Here is a 23,466-nt window from a genome sequence, read left to right on the forward strand (position 1 = left end):
AAAGGAATATCTAATGTTTCTTTTCTAAAACATGTTACTATGACCATCAGCTGAAATTCCAATTTTCTTACAGTAATGAATCGAGACCTTTTAAGGTCACATTCTGGATACCCAAAAATCTGCATCAGCCATGAATGATTCATAGATTCACAGCAGATATTTTGATATGTCACAGCAGGAAACTCAGGGATTATATTTAATAACACAAATATGGCTGTAATATGCTCAAGGTCCATTAGGCACATCAGTACAAACCCACAGGGCCCTGGTCTAATCGGGCCAGCTGAAGCATCTAGGTAGACGCTGGATGTCCAGGGTTTAATTATTGGATCTAGTATAAGGAAATTATTCTCTGTAACAGCTGACAATAAGGAAACAGGCTGACACAACTGGCAAAGCAGGTTTGGCAACTGTTACTGAAATTTTTAGAAAAATGTTAATGATTTTTGGAAAGCTAGTTTGAATTAACCCTTTGAAAAAGGAACACCTCTGCTCATCCGAATTCACTCCTAACATATCCCATCGCCTGCTTTCTTTTTGCTTTTTTAAATGTCTGATCAGTGGAGCAGTTTTTGGCACTTTATTAAACACTGAATGACATCAAACAACAAAGCTACTGCCCAGAGTGTAACTTGTAATTGTTAACCTTAATGACTAAATCATGACGGAAGTAGGATGGATGTCTTATACATGTAAATAAACGGGCTTAATTATACATATAATAACACAGGAATAGCCTATATCAAACTCAGATTACTCAGACAGATAACAGAATAAATGAAAAAATTAACCGGTTCTCCATGTGCTAGAGAAAGGCTTTGAGGCATTCCTTCAAAAGATATTTCCTCATTCTATGTTTTGGTGTTGTACGTGTTGACCTGGGAATGATTTCATGAGTGCAGAAGCATGTTCATACTCAAAGTGAGCCCTTGTTCTATAGACAGAAGCATTCTGGGAGATCTGAAAGTAGTATGGATAAAGGTGATAACTCAGAAACCTTTATTGACCTGTGGCGCACCTCCCTCTAAGGGCAGGGCTGTCAAACTGCCGAAAGATTAGAACAAGACCTCCAAAGGCTACGAACTGGCCCACCTGATGGCTTTACAAAATGTGAAAAATCATTTATAACCGTTAAATACAACGCTATTCCCGCTGTGGTGATAACAGCACAACTACATTAGCTGTAAAAACGCGTATATTTCCACATCTCCACATGCAGCTTGTATCACAGTGAAATACTGAGGTTTTCTTCTAAAGCAGAGTGCAAGGGGCTTGGATTTAAAAATGAGTATTTATTTAGCATACATTAAGACAAATAAATACAAACGACAAGTGTAAATTAAAATAAACTTTGTGATTTTATTGTTTATACTTACTCTTACACATCATACAATCCTAACTCTTAAAAGAAAAAATAAAATAAAAAGATATCTGGTGGTGTTTCTGGGGGACTGGAGTGCCAAGGGATGGCAACTACACCTCTGTGAACATCGTAGATTTCATCTCAAGTCCCTAAAGCTCATCTTGAAAGACAGAATAATATGTCTTTATCTCTGCAGTGAAGCTGTAGAAAATTCACCCTAACTCACAGGTTTATTATTCTCAATCAAAACCAGTGCATGATGAAGACACTGATTATGAAAGGTGTGAGAACATCAAACAATAATCAATGCAACAGAAAAGGGGGAAAAAAAACACAAGTATATGCACTGATAATATCTCAGTTACTCAGGTCACGTAGCCCTAATTGCTGGTGGCAAGTCAAACAGTCAAAAGATTTGAATGATTCAAATGTCTCAAATCACATAAAGACAACCATCGTCGGCCAACGGACAGTCAGTCTGACGGCAATACAACTTCTCGTGTGACTTGTGGTGGTTTACATTCAAACTGCTCACATTTATCAGGAAAAACATGCTGAAACGTTTGGAGCACTGATATGAGCAGTCAATAGAAAATGAGCGTAAACCATGAAACCCCCCATGATTTACATAACTGAACAATCATCACAGGAAAATTCTCCTATGAAGAGACAATTAATCTGTAAAGGAAAACCGAGCTTACCGTATGCAACGATGTTTTATAATCATCAACCCAGCAAGTCTGAGAATTCTGTGTCTAAAACACACCGAACTGCAGAGCAGCACCAACCACTCGTCCCCCTGAATATCACAGTTAACACCTTCTCAAGTCGAAATTTACACTGTTGGTGTGACGGAGGAAGAAGTTAAATCACCGTCACTACGGGCTCAACTCATCCACGGCAAAACGTCTTGGCGTTGCCATGCCAAGTCATCACGTCGGCCATTAACACAAAGACTCGACGAAGGCTCTTTTTCAATCAGAAGAGGCAGAACTAAGCCGACACACGGAGGAGTGTTATTCCTCTCCCTCGCCTTTTGCGGTGGATTATTTTTAAATTGCATTCCCTGAAAATTCAAATGCAACTTTTCTCCAGCTTTCATTAATATATAATGAACCGCATCAAGCAACATTTACAGGGAAAGCTTTTAATAATGAAAAGATGAACCCTCAGTCGGCCCTCTATTTCTTGCTTGGGGCCCTTTAAACTTTCAGTAATATCGCTATTGCTACAAATCAGTAACAGGATAAAAGCACTGACTGAGATACTCTGTTATTCAGCAACGTTAATATAGCTCGGGAGGGGGGGGGGCTGGTTAAGAATGTAGCTAGTATGGTAATAGAAACCACGTGGCCTGCAGGGGGATACTAGTGGTTATTAAACAATTTGAACATTACACGTAAAAACCTGAAAAATTAGGAAACAAGATGGGGAAGCATCAGTGCTAGTTGTAGCACAATTTTTTGGATAATTATGAAAAGCACTTTAATACAGAGAGTACTATTTGTTGCCTTAATTCCCCACCTTTATTACCTGGCAAAAATCTACATTGAGGTTATACTATAAGAAGAGGAGCTGTATGGTATTTACATTTGGAAAAAAAACAAAACAGAGTCCTGTTTACGGGAACCTTATGGTTCCGGCCATGCATTGTGCTACTGCTGTGCGACTTTTTGAACATTCCAGCTTCATTTCAAACTACGCGGTCACAAAACAGCAACGCGTGTTTGACTGCACACATGCACGTGGGACTGATCTTCCTAGAAGAAGCTAGCTAGAAGCAGTCTGAGCACACTGTAAAAGCACAGCACGCAACTCTGCGGCACTGCAACGCTGAGCAGAACGTACGTCATCATCTATGAGAGCAACTGCGACCCGGGTCAGTTTTCATTCAGCATGTGTCAGTGGTCTGCTGGTGGTAGGAGAAACGTGGAGCTTCATACTGGCTCCAAAGAACATAAAAGGTCATTCGAGGCGAGCGCGCCGCCATACCGAAGAAGGAAAATCTCAGCAACTCGACAAGGCAATTTCATTAGCAAGGCTGCGATACAGCTCGGATATAAACTGCAATTGACCCGAATGCTGAACAAAACTGAGCGGGCGTGGCACCGTAGCTTGTGCTCTGCAGCTGACACACGTCGTTGTGCTTCATACCCAAAGCCTTAATGACTGACATCCTACTGCACTCGCTCCCTCCGAGCGGCTCGGCCCGGCTCCGCTCCGTCACGTCAGAGCTCGGGCGCGCATTTTCTTCTTCACTGGTTACATAATCGGGATGGAATTACTTAAATATAATCGAAGTAAAAGTTAAGAGCAAATCGTTAAAGATTTGCGGACACATGCTGCCAATCCTCCAGCACAGACCAACCAAACGATAAAAAATAAATAGAATGCAATCACACAATTCAAGCTAACTACAATATATTAATATAGATCTTCTGATGTCATACGCTCATTAAAATAAAGAAGAAAAAAAATAATTCAATCACACAGTTAAGTCAAGGTTGTTTGTTTCCCTCCCCGGCTTTCCCCTTCCAATGACTCTTCATGCACCCAGTATCCATACAAGCCTACATATCAAAGAGAGACGTATGTGGAAAACTCAGACTTTGGAGTACTACATGTGGTCGCCCACAGAGTAAAGGAGTTGCCAATTTGACAAGTAGTTGACATCATTTTTCAGTCTGGGATAAAATACTATATTCCAAAGCCCTTTAAAGGTCTTGCTGATATACGAGTCACTAGACCCCCTAAATGTGTTTCTGTCATTATCCCGATTGACACATTCCTTAACAGCTTATCCTCGTTCATTTCAGCTACCTACAGGGATTGTATAAAAATACACTCACACGATCCCGCTAAGTGGAAAAACAACAACAAAAAAAAGGGGTAAAAATCAAATTCCTGCCCTTCCCACGGCAAATGTCCACCAAGCCCTCATGGCTCTCTCCCCAGCTCTCAAGCAAATGTGCACGCACACACACACACTTTCATACAAACACACACACACACACACACACGCTGCAGTCACAAGTGGAGAGAGAGGGAGATGCTAGTAAGGGAAGTGTCTGGACTGTGGCTGCGACCGCACCACCCCCACCCCTCCCGCTTTACACTACCATGAACAAATGAAGCCACGATATCAGGTGTTTTCATCCAAGTCGCCATTGTTCAAATTCACAAAGTCAGAAACTTCTTTTTTGCTCTCAGTCCTCATAACTTCTGAATCTTCTCAGCCACCACGATGGGGTTCTCCTTGCGTAACTGGGCAGCGGCTGCGCTCCGGTAATCATAGGGACAGTCGTGTTTGTCAGAGTAACGATGGATGGCGCAGAACAGGTTGCCACAGCGACAGTCAAAACCTTGAGGAAAAAGAAGCAAATGGGTCAATTAAACTTGGACGCTTTATTATAGACATCACATGTATCTGGACACCAGAGACCAAAACTCACATCTCATTATTTTGGGGCAGAATGGCTATTTTCTTCAATTTGGGATTGTTTCATTTCTCGGGTGCTGACCCCAAATCAGTGTGTTAGAGCAGACGAGGACAGAGCAGCAAGGAAACTATGTGCTGCAGTAGATAGGGCCAGCAGTAAAACCCACATATGTTTGGGTTTATATACAGCATATTAGATGCATTACCTGCCATCAGACCAGACTACTAAGACGCCACTGACAAAAACATTCATTTGACCTTACAAAAACACGGCAATTGTTCCTTGACTGCTGCCTTGTTAGGTCGGTAAATCCCACCACATGACTTGGTTCAGATCTTTCAACTTCAGTGAGGTAAAATTCACAGACTTCACACACACACATTATGAAAACTCAGTTTTCATGTTGTCTATCCGTAAACTAAAGAGTTATTTTTCATTGTTGGGAACAGCCCTGTGTCTCTCTCCAAGCTGCAGGAAAATGGAGTCAGCTCGAGGTGCAGAGGGAGACTGAGGCTATATTAAAAAATAAAGAAAGAAATGCATCACCCAGTCCTACAACATCCCGATTATTTTGCAGACTTATTCTTACACTGATACAAATTCAGTTTGACTGAGCCCATTTTTACATGCTAACTCAGGATGTGGTCTCAATTAAGCTGATATATAATCATTGCTATTAAGTCTCAGAGTCTCCTATGAGGTAAAAAAAGAACCGAGCTCCACACTGTGAAATGTATCACTTAAGTGCAGTATGTCGCTCGCTGTACATAAGCGATCATCACAGAATAAATGCACATGAGAATCATTTGTGTGCAGCTGTCATTTATGTCCTTTAAAAACAGGTTTAGCTCCAAAAGGTCTGCAGACGGAGAATATTAAAGATGTCTTTGACATTGCACCACATATCAAATCAATGTCTTATTAGGGGCTGACTCATAAAACACTGGATAAACAGATAAGAAACGCGAGTGAAATTCTTCCCTCACTTACCAGTAAGTCCTACTTTCTTCCGGCAAGAAAAGCAACGATTCTTTTTCTTGTTTTTATCAGGAGTCTGGTCGCCGTCAGACGAAGCCTGCGCAGCTTCCCCGACTGGCTCTAGTGGGGGAAAAAAACAACACAACCGTATGTAAAACAGCTGTATGTTTATTTATGCATATGCAAAAAAGACAACACAATTAACTTCAACCAATCAAATATTCTAGCCGGGTCAGAGGCCGTAACTTAAGCTTTATAAAATATTATTTAAGACACTTAAAAACACTCTGGCACGATTGCCTTCCACAGTTATTTGACTGTAACACAGAACATGCCACAAAGCAGAAGGCAAAATGAAATAAAACGGGGAAACCAATGGAGTCATCACAGAGCATATTGTGTTTATCACTTCAGGGATGCTTCTGGAACAGGGTGGCGAGTGCGTCCCATTGTTTATTCACGCAGCAGTTCTTAATAGTGTCCTCCTCTGCTTTGAGTAGGGCCGACCGTGTGGACGGTGGGTAGGGAATGAACTACTGCTTTCTACGATGTTTACCTGTGCTGTTTGAAGTACCCTCCTCTTCACCCTCCTCGGCCTCTGCTCGATCAGAATCCACAGCTCCTGAATCCTGGGAGATGCTCATAGCTGTCATCTGTTGAGTTACTGGGCTGGTGGAGCTGGGACTAACAGGGCATCAAATCAAGTCCGTAAATTTCAGTTTAGATTAAATAAATATACTGAAAAAAACAACAAAAACAAAAAAGAATTGAAATGATTAAATTTATCTTGGTACTCTCTTTGCTTTGGTTTTGTCCCCTTCGGGAGGAAACAGATCCAGTGCACACGCTGCAATATAAAACCATTTTTAGCAATTTCAAGAGCCTCGCAGAACTTTTCTTACCTATCACACTTTCCTCACAATGGCATGAATTAAATCTTTTTTTAACATTTAAAAAGGTTAGCCCACTGGTAAAGTTAAAGCAAATTATAAAAGAGGCCCTTCAAACCGCCGAATAGCAGAAAAAGAACTTGGCCAGCAAAAAATTATTCAGCATTACACTGCAGTTTTTCAGAACAGGACCTCAAGCTAAGTTTTAAACTACACCATCCTCTAGCTAATTTTCTTCCAGTGTCAATGACAACACAGCCCATTGTACACTTAATTTGGCTTTTGATAATCATCAGAAGCTCATCACAACCTCACCTGTCAATGTCGACGTGCAAATTGAAATAGCTGAAAAGTTCTTACCAGAAGGTTAGGGTCGTCAGGGTAAGGTAAAAATGTTTTCACCCAGAAAATGACTGCACCATGGTGACAGAAGGTTTTATTTTCATAAATAAATATGCACACAACTGCTTACCCGCTTTGCCTTCTGCAGAGGCAAGCTGCTGTACTAGTATGAACTGACTGGACTAGTCAAAGAGCCAACACGGAGTATATTTTTCCTTGATGAATCATATCTAAAACACTGATTCACAATGACTCAATGAAACAACACGGCTCTCGGCGCTTTTCTACGCGTAACTCAGCATACCTGGTTGTCTGTTCCTCAGGTGGGGTTCCTGCCACCTCTGTACCCGCCTCTGAGGTTGTGCTCTCCACAGTTGCACCGGCCGACCCTGGTGATCCCGCTGGTGAAGTAGCAGCTGTGTGCACGTGTGTGTGTCGGGGAGGGGGGAGGAGGACAGTCAGATACCACAAATGACACAAAATCTGTTGTTGCCTCACACATGGATGACTTTCCACTTGCTTCTAAGCGTCTTGACATTCCCTACATGTATTTGTTTACCATGATCAGATGCACTTTGAGTTAATGTACAACAACAGATGGCAATGTAACTCTCTTGCTTTCTGATGCCACAGTGTAGGCAGCTAATGCTACCTCTGTTCTCCAGCCCCTTTTAGCTAGTTCGGCTCCCTATTTCCAGTGCACTTTTTGAGTGACTCTCATTTAAAAGCTCCTGACTTATTCACCTGGTACACCCTTATCCAGCAGACCCCTGCTTTTTATAGGTCATGTCTCTCCCATCTTCCTACCTTTCTCTCCAGGGGGGCTGGACCGCCCCCCTCCCTGTTGTCTCTGCAGGTGTTCCTTGTAGCAGACCGAGCACATGCCGTTGGTGCGGGGGTTACCATAGAAACCGCATCCCATAGTGCAAAGCATTGGCACCTGCGTCTGATTGGTCTCCTGAGCCATGCTCTGACAGAGGGGGTAAGGGGGATGGGAGAGGATAATCCTGAAAATGGGGTTGCAGAAGTTAGTGAGAATAATTAGCAGTCCCTGTTTGATTACAAAGCTTTTAGGTTGGAGCTAAAAGAGCTTGGAGATTGGCATTGCAGCATGAGAGTAGAGTTTGAGCACATCATGACTTCTTTTACCTCTTTTGCACCGACACAGAGCCAGTCCAGCTCTGAAAGGCTCGAGGACTGATCTTTACATAGCTTAAAGAAAAGGACAATCACAGCAGACTAATCCTGAGGCTTAATCGGCAAATACTGTTACTTTCTAGCTGAAGCCCCTTTCAACTTTTACCACCAGTAAATTTGCAGCACTGAGCTGGTTCACACTTTTCTGGCACAGAAAGTAGTCATTCTCCCCCCCCCCTTTTACTGGAATGCACTGAACCAGCTCTAGATTAGGCACTGGACAAGTGGAAAAGAGGTCTTTGTGAATTAAAGGTTATGGTCCACTACTTGCAGCTGTAATGAAGGTCTGTCGCAGGTTTATAACTTCATAAACCAAAATTAAGACCAACCCCAACTTCTGAAGGCCAAAGTCCACGACTACTACAAAATCAGGCCTGGGCTTTGGCACACTGAAAATACTAATAATAAATAAACTATACTCCAAAATTATTGGAAAACACAAAAACGTAGCAGGAATAGAAATACCAGTGAAACGGCTCGCCGAATGTACTGCACCTCTTACAACATCAAAGCAAGCACGAGTTTTAAAAGTAGGAAGCTGTGGGATTAGTTTGAACAAACACGGAGAGCTGTGCACGGTGACGGAAACAAAAGGTCCAAAGAGCCGCACACACACCCTAGAAGGTAAATGACGGTGTGTGAAACATGCGCTAACTCAGCTGTTTCACGCTTTCTTCCGCCGCACAAGACGTTTTTGGTCATGGAGAAAGTTGCGAAAAAGACAACGAGACTAAAACAAAAACCCCGTCAGTACGAAACCCTAAATACCGACGCGCTGGCAAACGTTAAAAGTGCGCTGCTTGCAGTTTAGCCGAACAACTTCCAGCTGGCTGTTCCCAGTCCGAGTTTGTCCGCACAAGAAAACAATTGGCGTCCTGTGCTTGAATAGCTCACAGCAAACATTAGCAAACAGCCTCGCTGGACGTTTGGTCTGTCTGACACTGCATACCGGTGTAAAAGGAAGGACGAAACTCGACCGGTGGCCCCGTGTCATCGTGAAAAACACGAAAGTTAAAAGCTACAGCGTCCTTGGTGACGAACTATACGCAGATCGCGGCTTTTCAATCGAATAAACGCTAGTGTTAGCGGGCTATCTGTTAGCCGAGTTGCTAACGCAATCAGCCAACCCAAAACTAGAGCGCCTCCCGACAGCGTCCCGGCTGGGTTTATGACCGGTACCGCATCCCGGGAATCTGCCGAATCAGTCGGAGATGAAGACATTACCTGAAACGTAGTTAATCGGCGGCTGTCGACGACGGAGGGGTTCAGATTTGAGTGAGCTGTGTCCCCAGCAGAGCGCGCGGCCTCCTACCCAGCGCTAGCTCCCGACATTCGAAACAACGACCATGACGTCACCGCCAGTGTCAGCCCTCAGAGCGACGGGCCAGCACAGCAAACTACACCTACACCACCTCCACCACCACAGCTGATCATCACACACAAGGTCAGAGCAGCATCTTTCGGCCCCAGTCCCTCTGTGGACACGATCCTTGACTTTGGCCTTTTTATTTATGAGTTTTAATGTTACAGTTATTTTGTTTTATGTTATTGATCTAATGCTGCTTCTTGAGTTCCACAGCCACAAAAAGACTTATTTTTGTGATGAAACAGGGAAATCAATCATTTCTTCTTCACAAAACAAATAATCTCTCTAGACTTATTTTTATCCTCATTTTTCTGTTTGACATCTGTTTCTAACCTGTGTGTCAGGCTGTTTCCAAACATAAATAAAGAGTCACTCGCTCCTACATGATTCTGCAGTGTTAGAAATTTATTTACATATCAGTTTACTGACAATTAACTCTTTCCACAAAGTGAATACTGAAGGTAAAATTCAAAAACAAACGAAATGCATCTGATCCAAGATGTCCTCATGTCTTTTCTATATTATTTTTCCTATAAGCCACTAGATTTTACTTTGTTTTGGGAAGGTTTTGAATTCCTTCCTAACAAAAATGTTTACAGACACAGATTAATCTTTCAGAGATTTAAAAAAAACAAACAAACAAACCCCCCAACAAATCTATCATAAATAATAAAGTGCAAAACCATGATTTTCTAAGGCCACATTTTAGGTTTTAACTTCTGCATGATAAATGTAGTGTCAAAAACTGATAGAATTATGATGATGACAGCTTTTCATGAATATTATGGCACCTATTTTGAGCTGATCCATCAGCATCTAGAAATAGTCCTCTAACACCATTTTGAATTATCTCAGAGGAGCACAGGAAGTCTTCGCGTCTACTCGTTTGGTCCGGCCTTCTCTGCCGCATCGCCCTCTGCATGCTCAGTGATCTGAGGAGCGAACGGTCCGACCAGCCAGTTGAGCGGCGTGTTGTGCAGTAGATAGTCCATGACACCATCCACAGACTTCTGAACCTGGGATGGACAGACACACGTACAGTTTTAATAAAGAGGTATAGTTAATAAGAGGATAAATTATCTGAAATAATACTGAGCACCATCACAGATTGAAAACAAATTAGTTGCACTGACTAGCCACTTTATTAGCTGATTGTTAATGCAAATATCTAATCAGCCAATCACATGGAAGCCACTCTCTGAATTTCGATGTGGTCAAGACGACCTGCTGAGGTTAAGATGGCGCATCAGAATGGGAAAGAAAAATGATTAGAAACTGCTGATCTGCTGGGCTTTTCCTACACGACCATATCCAGGATTGAGAATGGTCCAACAAATAGATAAATAATTAACAATATTATCCAATGTGTAAGACAGCAGTTCTCCAGATAAAAATACCTGGTGACGTCACAGGAAAATAACCAGACCTTGCTGCCAGACTGTCTTGAGCTCACACGAAGGCAACAGTAACTCAAATACCAGTAAATACCAGGCCTTGTTTAAAAAAAAAAAAAAAAAAAAAAAAGGAGGGTTCAACACAGCAGTAGCAAGGTGTACCTAATAAAGTGGTCAGTAACTGTTTAACATACACTTAAATGTCATAGCATTAGCAGTGCATGGGACTTTCCAGTGACATTACACAAGAACTAACGTGGAGATTGATGGCGCTGTGGGTGAAAATAAAAACTCGAGCTATGAGCTACATTTAATTAAGCAGCTGCACAGCTGGAGCAGTAAAGACAGCAAAGCACGGTGCATACTTGGTTCAGCTGATGACGGCTCCGCTCGAGGAGGACCGGTGTGATGGTGCTCGTGTTCCTCAGAGAGGAATACAGCTCCTCGGCAGACTGTCGAGCCGCGGTCAGCTGGTCCTGGACTGTGCTCGGCAGACCTTTAGCACTTGACACCACGCTGGCACACGCCGACCGCAGCTGGTCGCTCAGACCACGCACCATAGAGAGGGTCTGCTTTTCCAGCTGCTGTGAACGTAAGTGGAAACAAAAAAACGAATGAATAAAATGTAAAGATCTGATAACGGGACAGTCCAAATGTAAACAGCACAACAATGACACCGAAGGAAACGACGGTGGAAAGTAAATAAGAAGCTCTCAGAGTGCGAACCTATGCCAAGCCAGCTCACTCTCTGGGCAGCATTTATTTAAGGGGATATATGTTAATATTGTTTTCTTTGTTCTTTTAAAAATGTACTTGAAGTTTGTAGTGCAGTAAAGACAAACATTATCTAGGAGCAGATCATAGATTGATCTGTAAGTAACTGGACATTATTCATAGAGATGATTATATCATATAATACATTTCTAATTAACTAGGCAGCTCATTCTCTCTCTTTTGACAATAATGTCTTTAACACACACACATTCTGTGATCAACTTGACAGACAGGCAGATGCAAAATGTAAATGTTGCCAGTACAAACAAAGGCAAAAGAATTAAGCCGTTTGAAACAAGACATTTTATGAAAATTTGACCTTATGACCTTGAGGAGGTCATAAGGTCCAAAGTAATTTGATATTTAGAATTCCCATATTTCATTCCCTATATGCCTATAGGTTCTCAATACAAACAAATGCTGTAATAACAGCCTTTGTTGTGTGTAGAGTAATTTTTAAATGGCTCTACACATTATCACTTCAACCTTCAAAAATCTGTCTATTTACCTTGAAGGAGAGGTCAGAGGTCAAATGTGAGATGAAACTTTATGAGAATATAAACTGTACATGTGTGGTGTGTAAGTTCTAAGACTTTTTGTCAGTTTTCCACCAATAAATCATTAGGTTGACCTTGAAGACCTCGGTGGATGCAAGGCAGATTTCAGTGGATTGTTAAAATGGCCCGGCAGATTCATTCATATTATTCATTAACGTGATTTTAAAAAGGATTAACAACCAAATTCTAATTAAACTAAGGCTAAAGTTAAGGTCTGGGAACACAGACCTCTCAGTCCTGAAAATATGCAGTAGTATTACCAACCTGCATCTACTATTGTATCATTTCCCCTTCAGAGAAGAGTCCTCATGTTCATGATGTGTTAAAGTTTACCTTAAAGTAAAAATGCTGCTATGCTATACATCTGTAAAACACAGTTGAATAATCAAAGACTTTCGGTCCTGACCTCAGGCTCATTTTTGGTCCCGTCTGGCTCTGACTCAGACTCCGTCTGCCCATCATGTCCTTCGTGCTTCTGCTTCCACTCGGTCCAGCGCTGCAGGAGTTTCTCCGAGGCCCCTCCTATCTGGTTACCTGCTGTACCGAGACTGGCGCGGGCGCTTTCTAGCAGGTCCAGAGTGCTGGTAATCTGAGCCACCGTACCATAGGCCGCGTCCCGGTAGTGACGTGCCCGATCCAAAGAGTGCTGAAGAGCTCGTTCCTGTACCTTAGCGGAGAGTTTCCCCAACCGGACAAAGTAGCTGGGGTTGTCTGAAGATGTAGCTACCTCGCTGCTGGCAGGTTCGGACACAGCAGCTGAAAAAGGCGAGTGTTAAATCAGTTGTGTGACGCTGAGATTACTAAAAGAAATAGACCATTAGCATATGTAGCATCTTCATTGCACAGGGTGTTGGGTATGTCATGACTGATGGAAACACTTTCCCCCCCCCCATCTGTTTGAAGTTTTGCTGGTCAGAGCCACTACAGAGCCTCTGATCAGTTCTGTGCAAGCAAAAGGACATAACGCTGCATCACTGTGCCTCCATTAAAAGCCACTTTGATGGTTACGAAGGAACAACTTCAACTGTGCTGCTGCCACAGTTGCAATTGTGCCACATAGCCACAGAGAAGGGACTCTTTTGCAGCTCCCACATTGGAGTATGGCAGGTTGTCATGATAACATGACATCACGGTAGCAGGTGTCAAAGCTGCGAGTGCTGGAAATTGCAGGTACTTTTTGGGCCAAGTTAACAGAAGGGAAGTTCACTGGAATGCCCTGCCTCTCTATGAATAGCACCGACCATCCACGTGTTCAGTCACAGTGGTCGAATTCAACAGTCATGATGACCACCCCCCATTTCACCAGATTACCTCATCCTGCTTTTATGGACTTATTTTTTGGGATAATCTCAATTATTCATTTTTTAAACCTTTATCTGTCAAGACACATTCATATAATTCAACAACACGCAAATGGGTTCATTACCACCTAGTGTTTTCGATGAAGTGATTAGTACAGCTACTGACCCAGCTCCCTCTCAGTGAGCGGTAGGTTCTGGTCAACCCAGTCCTCGGATTGGCTGAGGGCCAGGCCCATCCCACTGCTGACCATCTGGCCCATCCTGGTGCCCATGACGGTGTTGATTCCTCCGCTGACTGCTGCCCGGGTCAGCTCGACGCCACCCATCACAGCCCCCATCACGGCTTCTTTGGCCCCTGCCACAGACTGGTACACCATTCCCACTGTGTCTGACACCACCTGAGGAAGTCGAGATAAGATAATTACCTTCTTTTGAAAACCAAGGTGGTGCTGGAGCTCGATTTGGTGCCGACTCTGAGAAATTAAAAATAAATAAAATTCTGCCACGACTTTCTTCCTCTGAAATTACCCCAGTGTTCGTCATTAATGCTAGATTATAAACTGTGCTCATGCTGCTGTAAAGAGTGCCACTACTCAGTTTGCATTAGTGCCAGCAGTGACAACACGTTAGTGGAAAAGAGGTAAATCTGCAATGATCAGTGAAGCATTTTGCATTTTCTGTATTGTCAAAATCATCCAGAATGTACCAATATGAAGAAAGCACATGATGGAGGCCAGAGAGCAGTTTTCTTTATCAAGTCTATCATTTTGGATTTTTAAGCACAACAGGGTTAGGTTTTTTTGATGCTACATTAAAACAGCACAGGTTTCACTCTGACCTTGTCTGCTGGTTGGTGAAGAATAGGCAACTTTTCTTCCATCTTATCCAATCCTTTCAAAGTGTACTCGTTTACAGTGGCAACTGCAACAAGTGCACAACAGAAGGACAAGACGAGAATCAGTCAAAGTAATACCACTCAGTAAAAAAAACAAACAAACAAACAAACAAAAAAAAACACTGGCATCATGTCAGGTTTACAGTACAGCTAGAACTGGATGAGTGTCAGAGATTCAAATTACACCACGATTAAATTTGGAAAGTTTATTCTCATGACAATAAAAGAAACACATTCTTATGATTCTATTGCATTCCATCCCTGAGGCAGCAATGGATTTGACTTCAGCTTCTCACCTTTAATGTGCAACCAGCATGAAATATCTGTTTGAGGTACATCTTTGTGCAATTATCATACGTTACATTGGATTTGCAGAGACGGGAACCTACGTTGTGGCTCGATCATGTTCAACAGAGGTTTGGTCCCTGCGGTGGCAGCTGCACCCAGAGTCCGGACCCCGCTCTCGGCTACATCCATCACTCCCTTCAGCAGGGGAACGCTGTCTTTGGTGGTACTGTAGGCGTTTGAAACCACCTCGCACGCCGAACTGACCAAGGGCAAGTTGCTCACTCGTGAAACAACAGTCTAGGACAAAAACAGAACCATCGTTGTTATTGAAAGCCCAATCCTGTCTCACAGTACAGTATAGTTCAGCTCTTTTCAGGTCTGTATTAGTAATCAATAAGGAATACTGAATAATTTCCAAGAGTAGATGATCAAAACGGGGAAATATCAAGTGTCAAATGAGTTCACAGTAGACTCGTGTTATGTATTAGGTATCATTTCAGGTCACAGTGCCCCTCACCTGCTGCTCTCCATTAGCTGGTTCTGCTGCCGGAGCTGCAGTCTCATTAGTCTTCCCGCTGTCTGCCATTGTGACTGCTGGATTCAATCTGTGTCGTGGAATACAGAGTGTCAGAAACAGAGACTCGCCTCACATTGCCCACTGTGCATGATGAAATAACAGCTTTCTCTATGATACTCCGTGTTTAAATAGCTGGTATACTTTATCTCACATGAATCTTTGTCCTGTCAGTTTAATGCATGCGGAAAGGCAGCTCAGCCACGCCAAATTCATTTGTCAACACTATGATGCAACACAGATGAAACTGCATTAAAAACTGATACTGATATATTTGGAAGTGAGTATTTTCTTGTCAACTTCCAGCATCATTAAAACAAAGCCGTGTATGAAGCAAGAATTAGTGAGACAGGTGTTTGTTAAGTCGAGGCGTAGGCATTATGCATACGTAATCACTGAACTTATGATTTTTAAGCTCTTCTTGCATGATTATCTGTGTTTGAAGGAAAGATTTGAGCCAAAATCTGATTCAAGACTGCAAGAATAAAAGCCTGACATTTTAACAGCTCTTCACAGCAGTTAGGGTAACATGACTAACATCACTGGCAGCAGCAGCAGCTTCAAAGGAAAACTCCCAAGAATGATTTATGCTTTGAAGTGTATTAGAAATAAAGAAAGTACAAATGTCTGGACGACACATCAGAAGTCCCCGTTGTTGCTAAAAAGAGTGAAACAAAAATCATCTGGGGCTTATTCCTTTAATTCAATTCTTGGACTTCTAAGTGCGAGCACAGCTCCCTGACAGAACACGGATCCTCACATTTTTCTTGCACTCGCGTTAAAAACGAAGGAAATGTGACTACAACATAAAAAGAAAACAGGGATGATAAATCATGCGAGAGAACTCCGTGGTTATGAAAGTTCTGATAATTTCAAATTATGGATGAGAGTCCGAGGAAAATCATAACTAATGGCACGAACCGTGGTCCCGCAGGGCACCGAGTGTTCACGAGCTCGCGTGAAGGCTTGTAGGCAGAATGGACGACCTCTGATATTATTAATCTAACGGGAAACGGCGAGCAGTGCTGCGCTGGTGTAAAATATTTCTTTAAATGAGAACTAGGCCAAAATAATTACTCAAGTGAAAAACTACCATATTACATGAATACAATGAAAAAGTGTCTTAAATGAAGATCAAATGTAATACTTAACTGGGCCATGCAACGCTGTAAAATTCATTAGTAATTTATTCATTTTCACTGCAGGTCATTTCAACCCTAGCCAGCCTGTCATGTCTCTTCTAGGAGTGGGAATTAGGATTTATAAAAACCTGTATTAGGACACCTGTGTGTAATGCATCACAGAAATCAGAAGCACCATAAAAAAAAATAATAATAATAATGAAAAAATAATGTGCTAACTCGTGCAAATATACATGGAACAGTATATGAAAAATTTGGTGTAAGCAGCTTTATCCTTCAGCTCAGTCTGAACTCTGAGCAGCTCTCTGTGAGGATCTTCAGGAATAGCTCTCCAGGCTTCTTGAAGGACATTCAAAGCTCTTCTTTAGATGTTTCTGCCTTTTGTTCTCTTCACACTGCTTCAATAATGCTGAGGTCCAGGCTCTGGGGAGGCTGATCCATGACTGACTGTTCCACTGTGTGTTTTTCTGCCCAGATGTGCTAGACTTCAGCCTTTCCTCCTTGTTTCCCTTCATCAAGAAAGGCTTCTAACAGCTGCCCTTCCACAGAGACATTTTCTGATGAGGTGTCAGTGAACAGTAGACGGATCAGCTGAAGGTCCAGATCATCCGTTCGGCCTTTGCTGAATTTTTTTCTTTTTAATTAATGACATGACTTTCAGATACTCTGCTGTAGATGGTTTTTTTTTTGTTTTTGTTTTTGTTTTTTTTGTTTTGTTTTTTTAGGCCTCACACTTCTTAAGTACACACACCATACCATGCCAAGTTTTCACCTAACAGCTCTTTGGGAATCTCGATTCATTTATCTTTCATTTATTAATATTTCATTTTGGGACAAGCTGTTGGTAAAAAAAGTGCCTGAAGAGACCATTTAAAGTTGGTCCTGTTTCCAAGTCTTCTGTTATGTGTGGACAAATGATTCATAGGTCACATTACGTGGCTAAACAAACAAAAAGATTCAACAGTGAGATACAAGAACTGAATAGGAAAGGAAGTAAAGTGAAAAAGCAGCCAATGTCCAAAGAAAACCTTTCAAAGACCTTGAGAAAGCCTGGACTTTATATTTTGTTTCCAAAAGCCAGACTTTCTTGAAATATTATTATTAATTTTTTTTTAAGAAATTGGGGGTGGCTCAAGACGTTTGCACAGTACTGTATATTTAAATTAGGGTCTCATATACAAATAATATTCTTTACAAGTTAAAGAAAATGCATTTAGTTTTATTTAATGAGGTAATACAATCTCATTAGCTTCACTGTACTCTGACCAATTTTTGTTAGGTGGGTAGTCACTTCCCCCAAAGGACCCATCCTGAGCTAGGAAAACCTCAGAGAGTAGGCAGACTCATCACATCAGATTGAACTAAGAGGGGATATTCAGTTTGGTATTTAGCACACACACGCACACACCTGTCTTTGTATCTTAAGCGTACAGTTAAGACAACAAAGAGATACAAGCAAGAGGAGGAAGGAGGAATGAGGCCCGTTAGCCAGTTGGAAAGAAACATCTGCAGCAAAATCCGTCCCTTCTCCCTTTGGTGCCTGCAACATGTGGATGGCATCTGCTTGCGTTCTGCCAGATGGCATACAGACAAATGGACTCCACCTGTATTAACTGGGATGCTGTTAACAAGCGTCTGACATGCATGACCTGATGTACACAACAGAAGCAGATTAATGAGAGAAGTAGGAGTCCTGAGATCGTCCTGCTGGAGAAACAGCCAGCAGCATCCTGAGGAGTGCAGCCAACTAGCAGCAACCTGAAGTCAGTGCTCAGGGCGGCTTCATCGACCTGACAGGAGGAGGCGATCAGCAAGAGACGAGCCTCAAATCCAACAGCTTCAGCCACGAATGGCATTTTTATAGAGTTACTATTCAATCACTTCACACATTTTGGATGTCAGTGTGAATAAAATCATTTCACTTTTGTTTTTCGTGAGCTCTGGCATTCCAGAAGAGGTCTTTCTGGCCTCCGTGTGACTCAGAATTACACGTTATTGCAACAGCTTGGTTGAGCAACACCGTTTTTTTCCCTGAGTGGCAGTTGATGAGATCTTCACCAGCTTTATTACAAAGCAAAGTCTGACACTGTGCACCCTGATATCAAGTGCGAGATGAACCTGCGATAACAGTACAAGTTATGAAGAAGGCTTTTATGCAACACAACCCGCTGCTTTAGACTTCTCAAAATGATCATCTCACTGACAACTGAATCCAGTACTGTGGCCATAAAAGCCCATCAAGCCTCTTCCTATTGCATTGTGTGTGACATCCTTGCAGTGTTGAGCCACATCAGGGGGATGGGGAAACTACTGTGTATTAGCCAGAGCTAAAACTCAAAGTCTTGATTTCAAAGGTGACTTCGCTTTATCAGAAACTACTGAGACACTTATGTTATCTTATGTAGGTTAAAGGGAAAGTCTTGAAAGGGTTAGTGTCTTCTATGCATTAGTTTCACCTAAAAAAGACACACAGATGTGTGATGTTATTTTGCATGGGCTGGAAAGCAGTCAGAGCCCTGCAATGGTCCCTGGATTTATTTGATGGGGGTCACCCGACGATTTAAAAGAAATGAAACATAATGTGTTCTACAGAGCTCTGCCTTTTATCTTGTGAAACCATCCACCGAAAATATTATCCACTGAAAAATGAATCCGAGTGGGAAAAGTCACTACCTGTCTGAACTACTCGGAGCACATGCCCACACACTGAGGCCACAACCTGAGATGAAATCTCACAACAACAGATTGCCTGATTTTGAAAGGCTCAGAAGCTCAAAAAGATTCAGGTAACCGAGTGCACAACATTAGTTTAAGCAAAGGCTCTGAGCAGCATGACGATGATTCCCAGCAGAGCTAATCAGGTCCCTCTTTCATTGCTTCCCCTTTCTGCTCGGTGAACTTTCACCCATAATAGGAACTACGACTCGTTAATTAACACAGCATCAAACCAACGGCTTCTCCGAATCAGTCTCCGATCTGTGCCTTAGCTTCTCGTCTTCATGGAGTTCTATTTGAAAGAAAAGCTGTTTCCGCAGCTTTAACTGGAAGTAAGACCGAAGGCTAAAGCTCAGCTGGGTAACCACCACGAGTTAGTTGGTTAAACCGCTTAAAAACATGGCTCTAGGACTGCTGTCAGGACGAAACACACCTGTGGGATGAGCCACTCACCTGCCTGGGAGCCTGCCGGTTCTCAGTCTTGTGATGACCTGCTGTGTTACTTCCGGTCACTGACCCGGTCCACGTCCACCCCGCCTCACAGCCTTTATAGTGCTGCGCTACTCTTCAACACAGGGAGGAAGGCGGAGCCTAAGACTGGCTTACAAACTTTCAGCCAATTAAATCACAGCACGGAAGTGCCCGTCACTGCAGGCCCCCGCACGCTCACGGTGTTGTGCCAGAACTTTCCAACATTTCTGTGACTTTTCTGTGTCACAGATGTGCTTACACGGATAAACGGGCGGTGGTCAGCGGGGTTTATAAACTGTTTATGTATAAAAGAAAAAAAAAGACTCATTTTATAAGCCTTTTTGTGACTCTGTGTTATTGTTCCTAAATTATAATGAACCCAGTCCTTTTTTGGTCACTTCTAACGTCTTGACAACACTTCCAGCTTCGAGTTTGGATTCAGAAGACAGACACTATCTCTGCTTTTAAGATTAGGCTTCAAATTTTCCTTTTCGCTACAGCATATAATTAGGGCTGGATCAGGTGACCCCAAATTCTCCCTTAGCTATGCTGCAATGGGTGCAGGCTGCTGGGGGATTCCCATGATGCACTGAGTATTTCTTCTTCAGTCACCTTTCTCACTCACTATGTGTTAATAGACCGCTCTGCACTGAATCATACTTGTTATCAATCTCTGGCTCTCTTCCATGGCATGTCTTTCTTAATGCCAGACCTGGATAAATAAAGGATATATAAAAGTTATGCTACCAAAAACCGATTAACTTCTACTTCATGATAAAAAAGTTTAAAATGACTCATGAGAGCTATATCTGGTATAAGTTTGAAATTCATTTATAACAGTTTAAATACAGGTGATCGTTTTTGGAAATATCAATCATTTTTTGGCACAACACTGGTCCCTTTATTTCTCAGTTGATGCTTGCATGGACTTTTTATCCCAGTTTTGCTAAATATACTAAACTCTGATCATGTGTTGTATGACTGATTATAAATTGGTGACCGAAGGGAACAGTCACTGGTTTTATTCGCTCAGCCACTGAAGTAAACTCATTCATAATGTGATGCATTCATAGACTACACATAAAGGCTTTCATTTGTAATCTGAGCAGAACTTACACTATAAATCTTTCTGAAATATATTTGGGCTGTCTTGGATCAGTATGTTTAAGAGCTAAGATCTGCCTGAAAACTTTCACTGATTTTTAAGTCAGAGGAGAGTGAGGGAGCTCCGTGAGAGCTTCCCCTTCAGTGTGTTTCCTAAGGCTCAGGGTGGATCTGGAAAAAGGGTGAAAAAATTCATTTTCCCAAGGGGCCACATGAGAAACTGGGACTGTTGTTGAGGGCTGCATCAATCATTCTATCCATCGTCTTCTGCTTATACAATTCTGGGTTGTTGGGCGAGAGGCGGGGTACACCCCGGACAGGTTGCCAGCCTGTCGCAGGGCTAAAACAGGGAGACGGATGACCGTTCACATTCACACCTGCTCTGGTGGATAACCTCACCTTTCCTTTGACAGTCTGCATGTAGGAATTGCTGATATTTACTAAATTGATTTTCTCAGAAATGTTTCCTGTGCCAGCAGCTGCCCCATAAATCTAAAAGCAGGTGTTTTCTTTTGCTCAAAAACACATTTGGTCACATGACTCATTTCCACGGGGTTTACTGAAGCACTGTTTGCAAAGGTGAGACGCTGATCTTTGTGAAAAAGTCCCAGGTGAGGTTTTCTTCTGATGAGCGTTACGCTAACAATAGTGCTACCCAGTGCAATGATGGATCACTGCAGCTCCTTTGGATTCACATGCTTTTCTTAATAACGAAGCAAACTCTCGTGTCTCATGACGGTCGCCGCATGTGGCTGATCTTCTGTCTGCACCTTCACCTCACTCGTTTAGCATCCATAACTTTCATGTGGACCAATAATGCATCACTTACTATACAACAATGCTGCAAATGTGTCTTTGTGTTTTTAAGAGAATATCAAGCAGAACATACTTGTTCATTCTATTTTGCAATTAGGAAGTCTATCCATTTTTCATATATGTTAATGGGGCATTTCTTTATCCACGCAGCTTCATCTTCATTCTAACTGCGTGCAAACTCAGCTGACTGATGGAGGCTGCGAGATGAGGCATTGTACTATGAGAACGCACCAGAAGAATAGGTTAGAGAGAGTAAATGTCAGACTGTAACTGATCTCATGTATAAAACCCACCTGACTGACTGATGATCCATATATTTATATAAAAGGTTAATAAATGTAAATAGACTTGTGCATGTAATCTCATATAATCATTAAAGCTATATTAACTTAAAGCAGAGAGTACCAGCTACACACCATATCTAGCCTTTTCTTGCAGCCTTTCTTCATTTATCCCCTTTCTGTGGGATATGTGTTTATATCACGTGTTAATGGGTCAGTATTATAAGCGATAAGAGACCTGATGTGTGCTGTCGGTGTCAGAGGGGCTCTCCCCGTCACAGCTGAAAGTCAGGCAGCCTGTTTCATGCAGTTAATGCAGTAAACCCTGAGAGGGCAGTGTTTACCCACGGAGTCAGCTGTTTCTGTGGCCTCACCCACACAGAGGTAGACGCTTCACATTTACATCCCTAAGATCTTTCTCTTCTGCAGATGCACCACAAATCCAGAGCAGAGGGCCTATTTTGCATTAAATATTAAACAATAAAATATTTATCTGCTGGGAAACAGGAATGCGGACAGCAAAGGAAGACAGACAATACTCCCTTCCATTTAAAGAACTTATTGCACGGACTGTGAAGTGATTTCTGCATAACCTTTGTACTTAGAGTGGGATTCAGACAATGCAGTGTGTTTTATCGCAGTAAGGCCAGTACAGTGACTTCCTCTGCTGGATGCTGTGTATCATCATAACAAGAACTCTATTAACTTACCCTTTTCATTTAGAGAGGATTTTCATTATTCAGGCCATTACAGTATTCATTATGGCTCTCTGTATTTTCCCAAATGGCTTCAGTAGGCTCCAGAGAAAGGAAACTGATTACCGCTAATGTTCACATCAGATATTCATCGAACGGGACCTGTTGTAACTATGTTTGGGCCTGCTTCATTATCCAGCAGTAACAGTTCGGGTTGTGACATCACACCTGCTGACAGGTCAAAGTCACAAAAAGCACAAAGAGATGAGAAACGTAGGCTTGTTGTCTCGACCACAGCTCTGTTACTCCTTTGCCTCTGAGTGGCCAAGCTACTTCAGCCTCTGTGTACCTTTAACCATAATCCATGCACATGCATGCACACTCCCCTGCAATGTGAGCCCAGAAGGCTCTCGTCTGTTCCTGCTTAACTCTTGACTCTGCTTCACTGGATCAGTTGATTGAGGCCAGAATTGTTCTGGAAATTGAGTAATTGAAGATTAGTAGATAACAGGAAAATCACTCATCCCTCAGAGTAATATGATCACACCACTGTCCCCTCCTTGCTCTCCCCTCTCTTTCTTTTTCCTGAAGACATACCTTTCAAGATTAAAGCAATAAATTGGCAATCTGAAGAAATTTTTCATGGATGCGAGAGCAGAACCTGAAAATCTTTATATAGATTTCATCTTCAGCCGCCTGTTTTTTTGTCAGAGTAAATAGAAATGCCTACTCGGGCATTCATTTGGCCACAAGTGGGCATAAAATAAAACCAATAAATCGTACAAAAACCAATCCAGTGTCCAGTATTGTATATACAGCGCAATGCAGTATTGTAGCATACACATTTGAATCAAGTATTCATTGAAATTACTGCACGAAACCC

The 23,466-nt window shown here is 42.3% G+C and overlaps 2 protein-coding genes across 4 annotated transcripts; both read right to left on the reverse strand.

The window, feature by feature from the left end:
- Window positions 1-1,339: 1,339 nt before the first annotated feature.
- On the reverse strand, window positions 1,340-9,774 carry zgc:77486 (AN1-type zinc finger protein 5). 2 transcript variants are annotated; one of them, XM_005478740.4, is made up of 6 exons: window positions 8,163-9,774; window positions 7,821-8,020; window positions 7,318-7,429; window positions 6,338-6,465; window positions 5,794-5,901; window positions 1,340-4,725 (listed from the first exon to the last, which is right to left on the reverse strand). In XM_005478740.4, the coding sequence occupies exons 2-6, from the start codon at window positions 7,978-7,980 to the stop codon at window positions 4,577-4,579; spliced, it is 657 nt and encodes a 218-aa protein (XP_005478797.1). In that variant the 5' UTR covers window positions 7,981-8,020; window positions 8,163-9,774; the 3' UTR covers window positions 1,340-4,576. The 2 variants fall into 2 exon arrangements, with proteins under 2 accessions (XP_005478797.1, XP_003451345.1); XM_003451297.5 differs by having other exon boundaries at window positions 9,435-9,680.
- A 186-nt stretch (window positions 9,775-9,960) lies between these two features.
- On the reverse strand, window positions 9,961-19,825 carry plin3 (perilipin 3). 2 transcript variants are annotated; one of them, XM_003451352.5, is made up of 8 exons: window positions 19,670-19,825; window positions 15,303-15,390; window positions 14,887-15,082; window positions 14,441-14,523; window positions 13,769-14,000; window positions 12,708-13,057; window positions 11,336-11,551; window positions 9,961-10,592 (listed from the first exon to the last, which is right to left on the reverse strand). In XM_003451352.5, the coding sequence occupies exons 2-8, from the start codon at window positions 15,369-15,371 to the stop codon at window positions 10,455-10,457; spliced, it is 1,284 nt and encodes a 427-aa protein (XP_003451400.1). In that variant the 5' UTR covers window positions 15,372-15,390; window positions 19,670-19,825; the 3' UTR covers window positions 9,961-10,454. The 2 variants fall into 2 exon arrangements, with proteins under 2 accessions (XP_003451400.1, XP_005478798.1); XM_005478741.4 differs by having other exon boundaries at window positions 11,336-11,554.
- Window positions 19,826-23,466: the final 3,641 nt, after the last annotated feature.

The sequence above is a fragment of the Oreochromis niloticus genome, linkage group LG23, assembly GCF_001858045.2.
Source record: "Oreochromis niloticus isolate F11D_XX linkage group LG23, O_niloticus_UMD_NMBU, whole genome shotgun sequence".
In the NCBI taxonomy this organism is placed as follows: Eukaryota; Metazoa; Chordata; class Actinopteri; order Cichliformes; family Cichlidae; genus Oreochromis; species Oreochromis niloticus.

What these genes read in the sequence shown, in the direction of transcription:
- zgc:77486 (XM_005478740.4), bottom strand. Translation starts at nt 7,980, where the DNA reads ATGGCTCAGGAGACCAATCAGACGCAGGTGCCAATGCTTTGCACTATG. An exon ending in CCTGAGGAACAGACAACCAG is followed by an intron (nt 6,466 to 7,317) that starts GTATGCTGAGTT and finishes ATGCCCTGTTAG; the next exon opens with TCCCAGCTCCACCAGCCCAG. An exon ending in GGGTACTTCAAACAGCACAG is followed by an intron (nt 5,902 to 6,337) that starts GTAAACATCGTA and finishes TTCCCCCACTAG; the next exon opens with AGCCAGTCGGGGAAGCTGCG.
- plin3 (XM_005478741.4), bottom strand. Translation starts at nt 15,371, where the DNA reads ATGGCAGACAGCGGGAAGACTAATGAGACTGCAGCTCCGGCAGCAGAA. An exon ending in CAGCTAATGGAGAGCAGCAG is followed by an intron (nt 15,083 to 15,302) that starts GTGAGGGGCACT and finishes TTTTTGTCCTAG; the next exon opens with ACTGTTGTTTCACGAGTGAG. An exon ending in TTCACCAACCAGCAGACAAG is followed by an intron (nt 14,001 to 14,440) that starts GTCAGAGTGAAA and finishes CGACTTCCTCAG; the next exon opens with GTGGTGTCAGACACAGTGGG.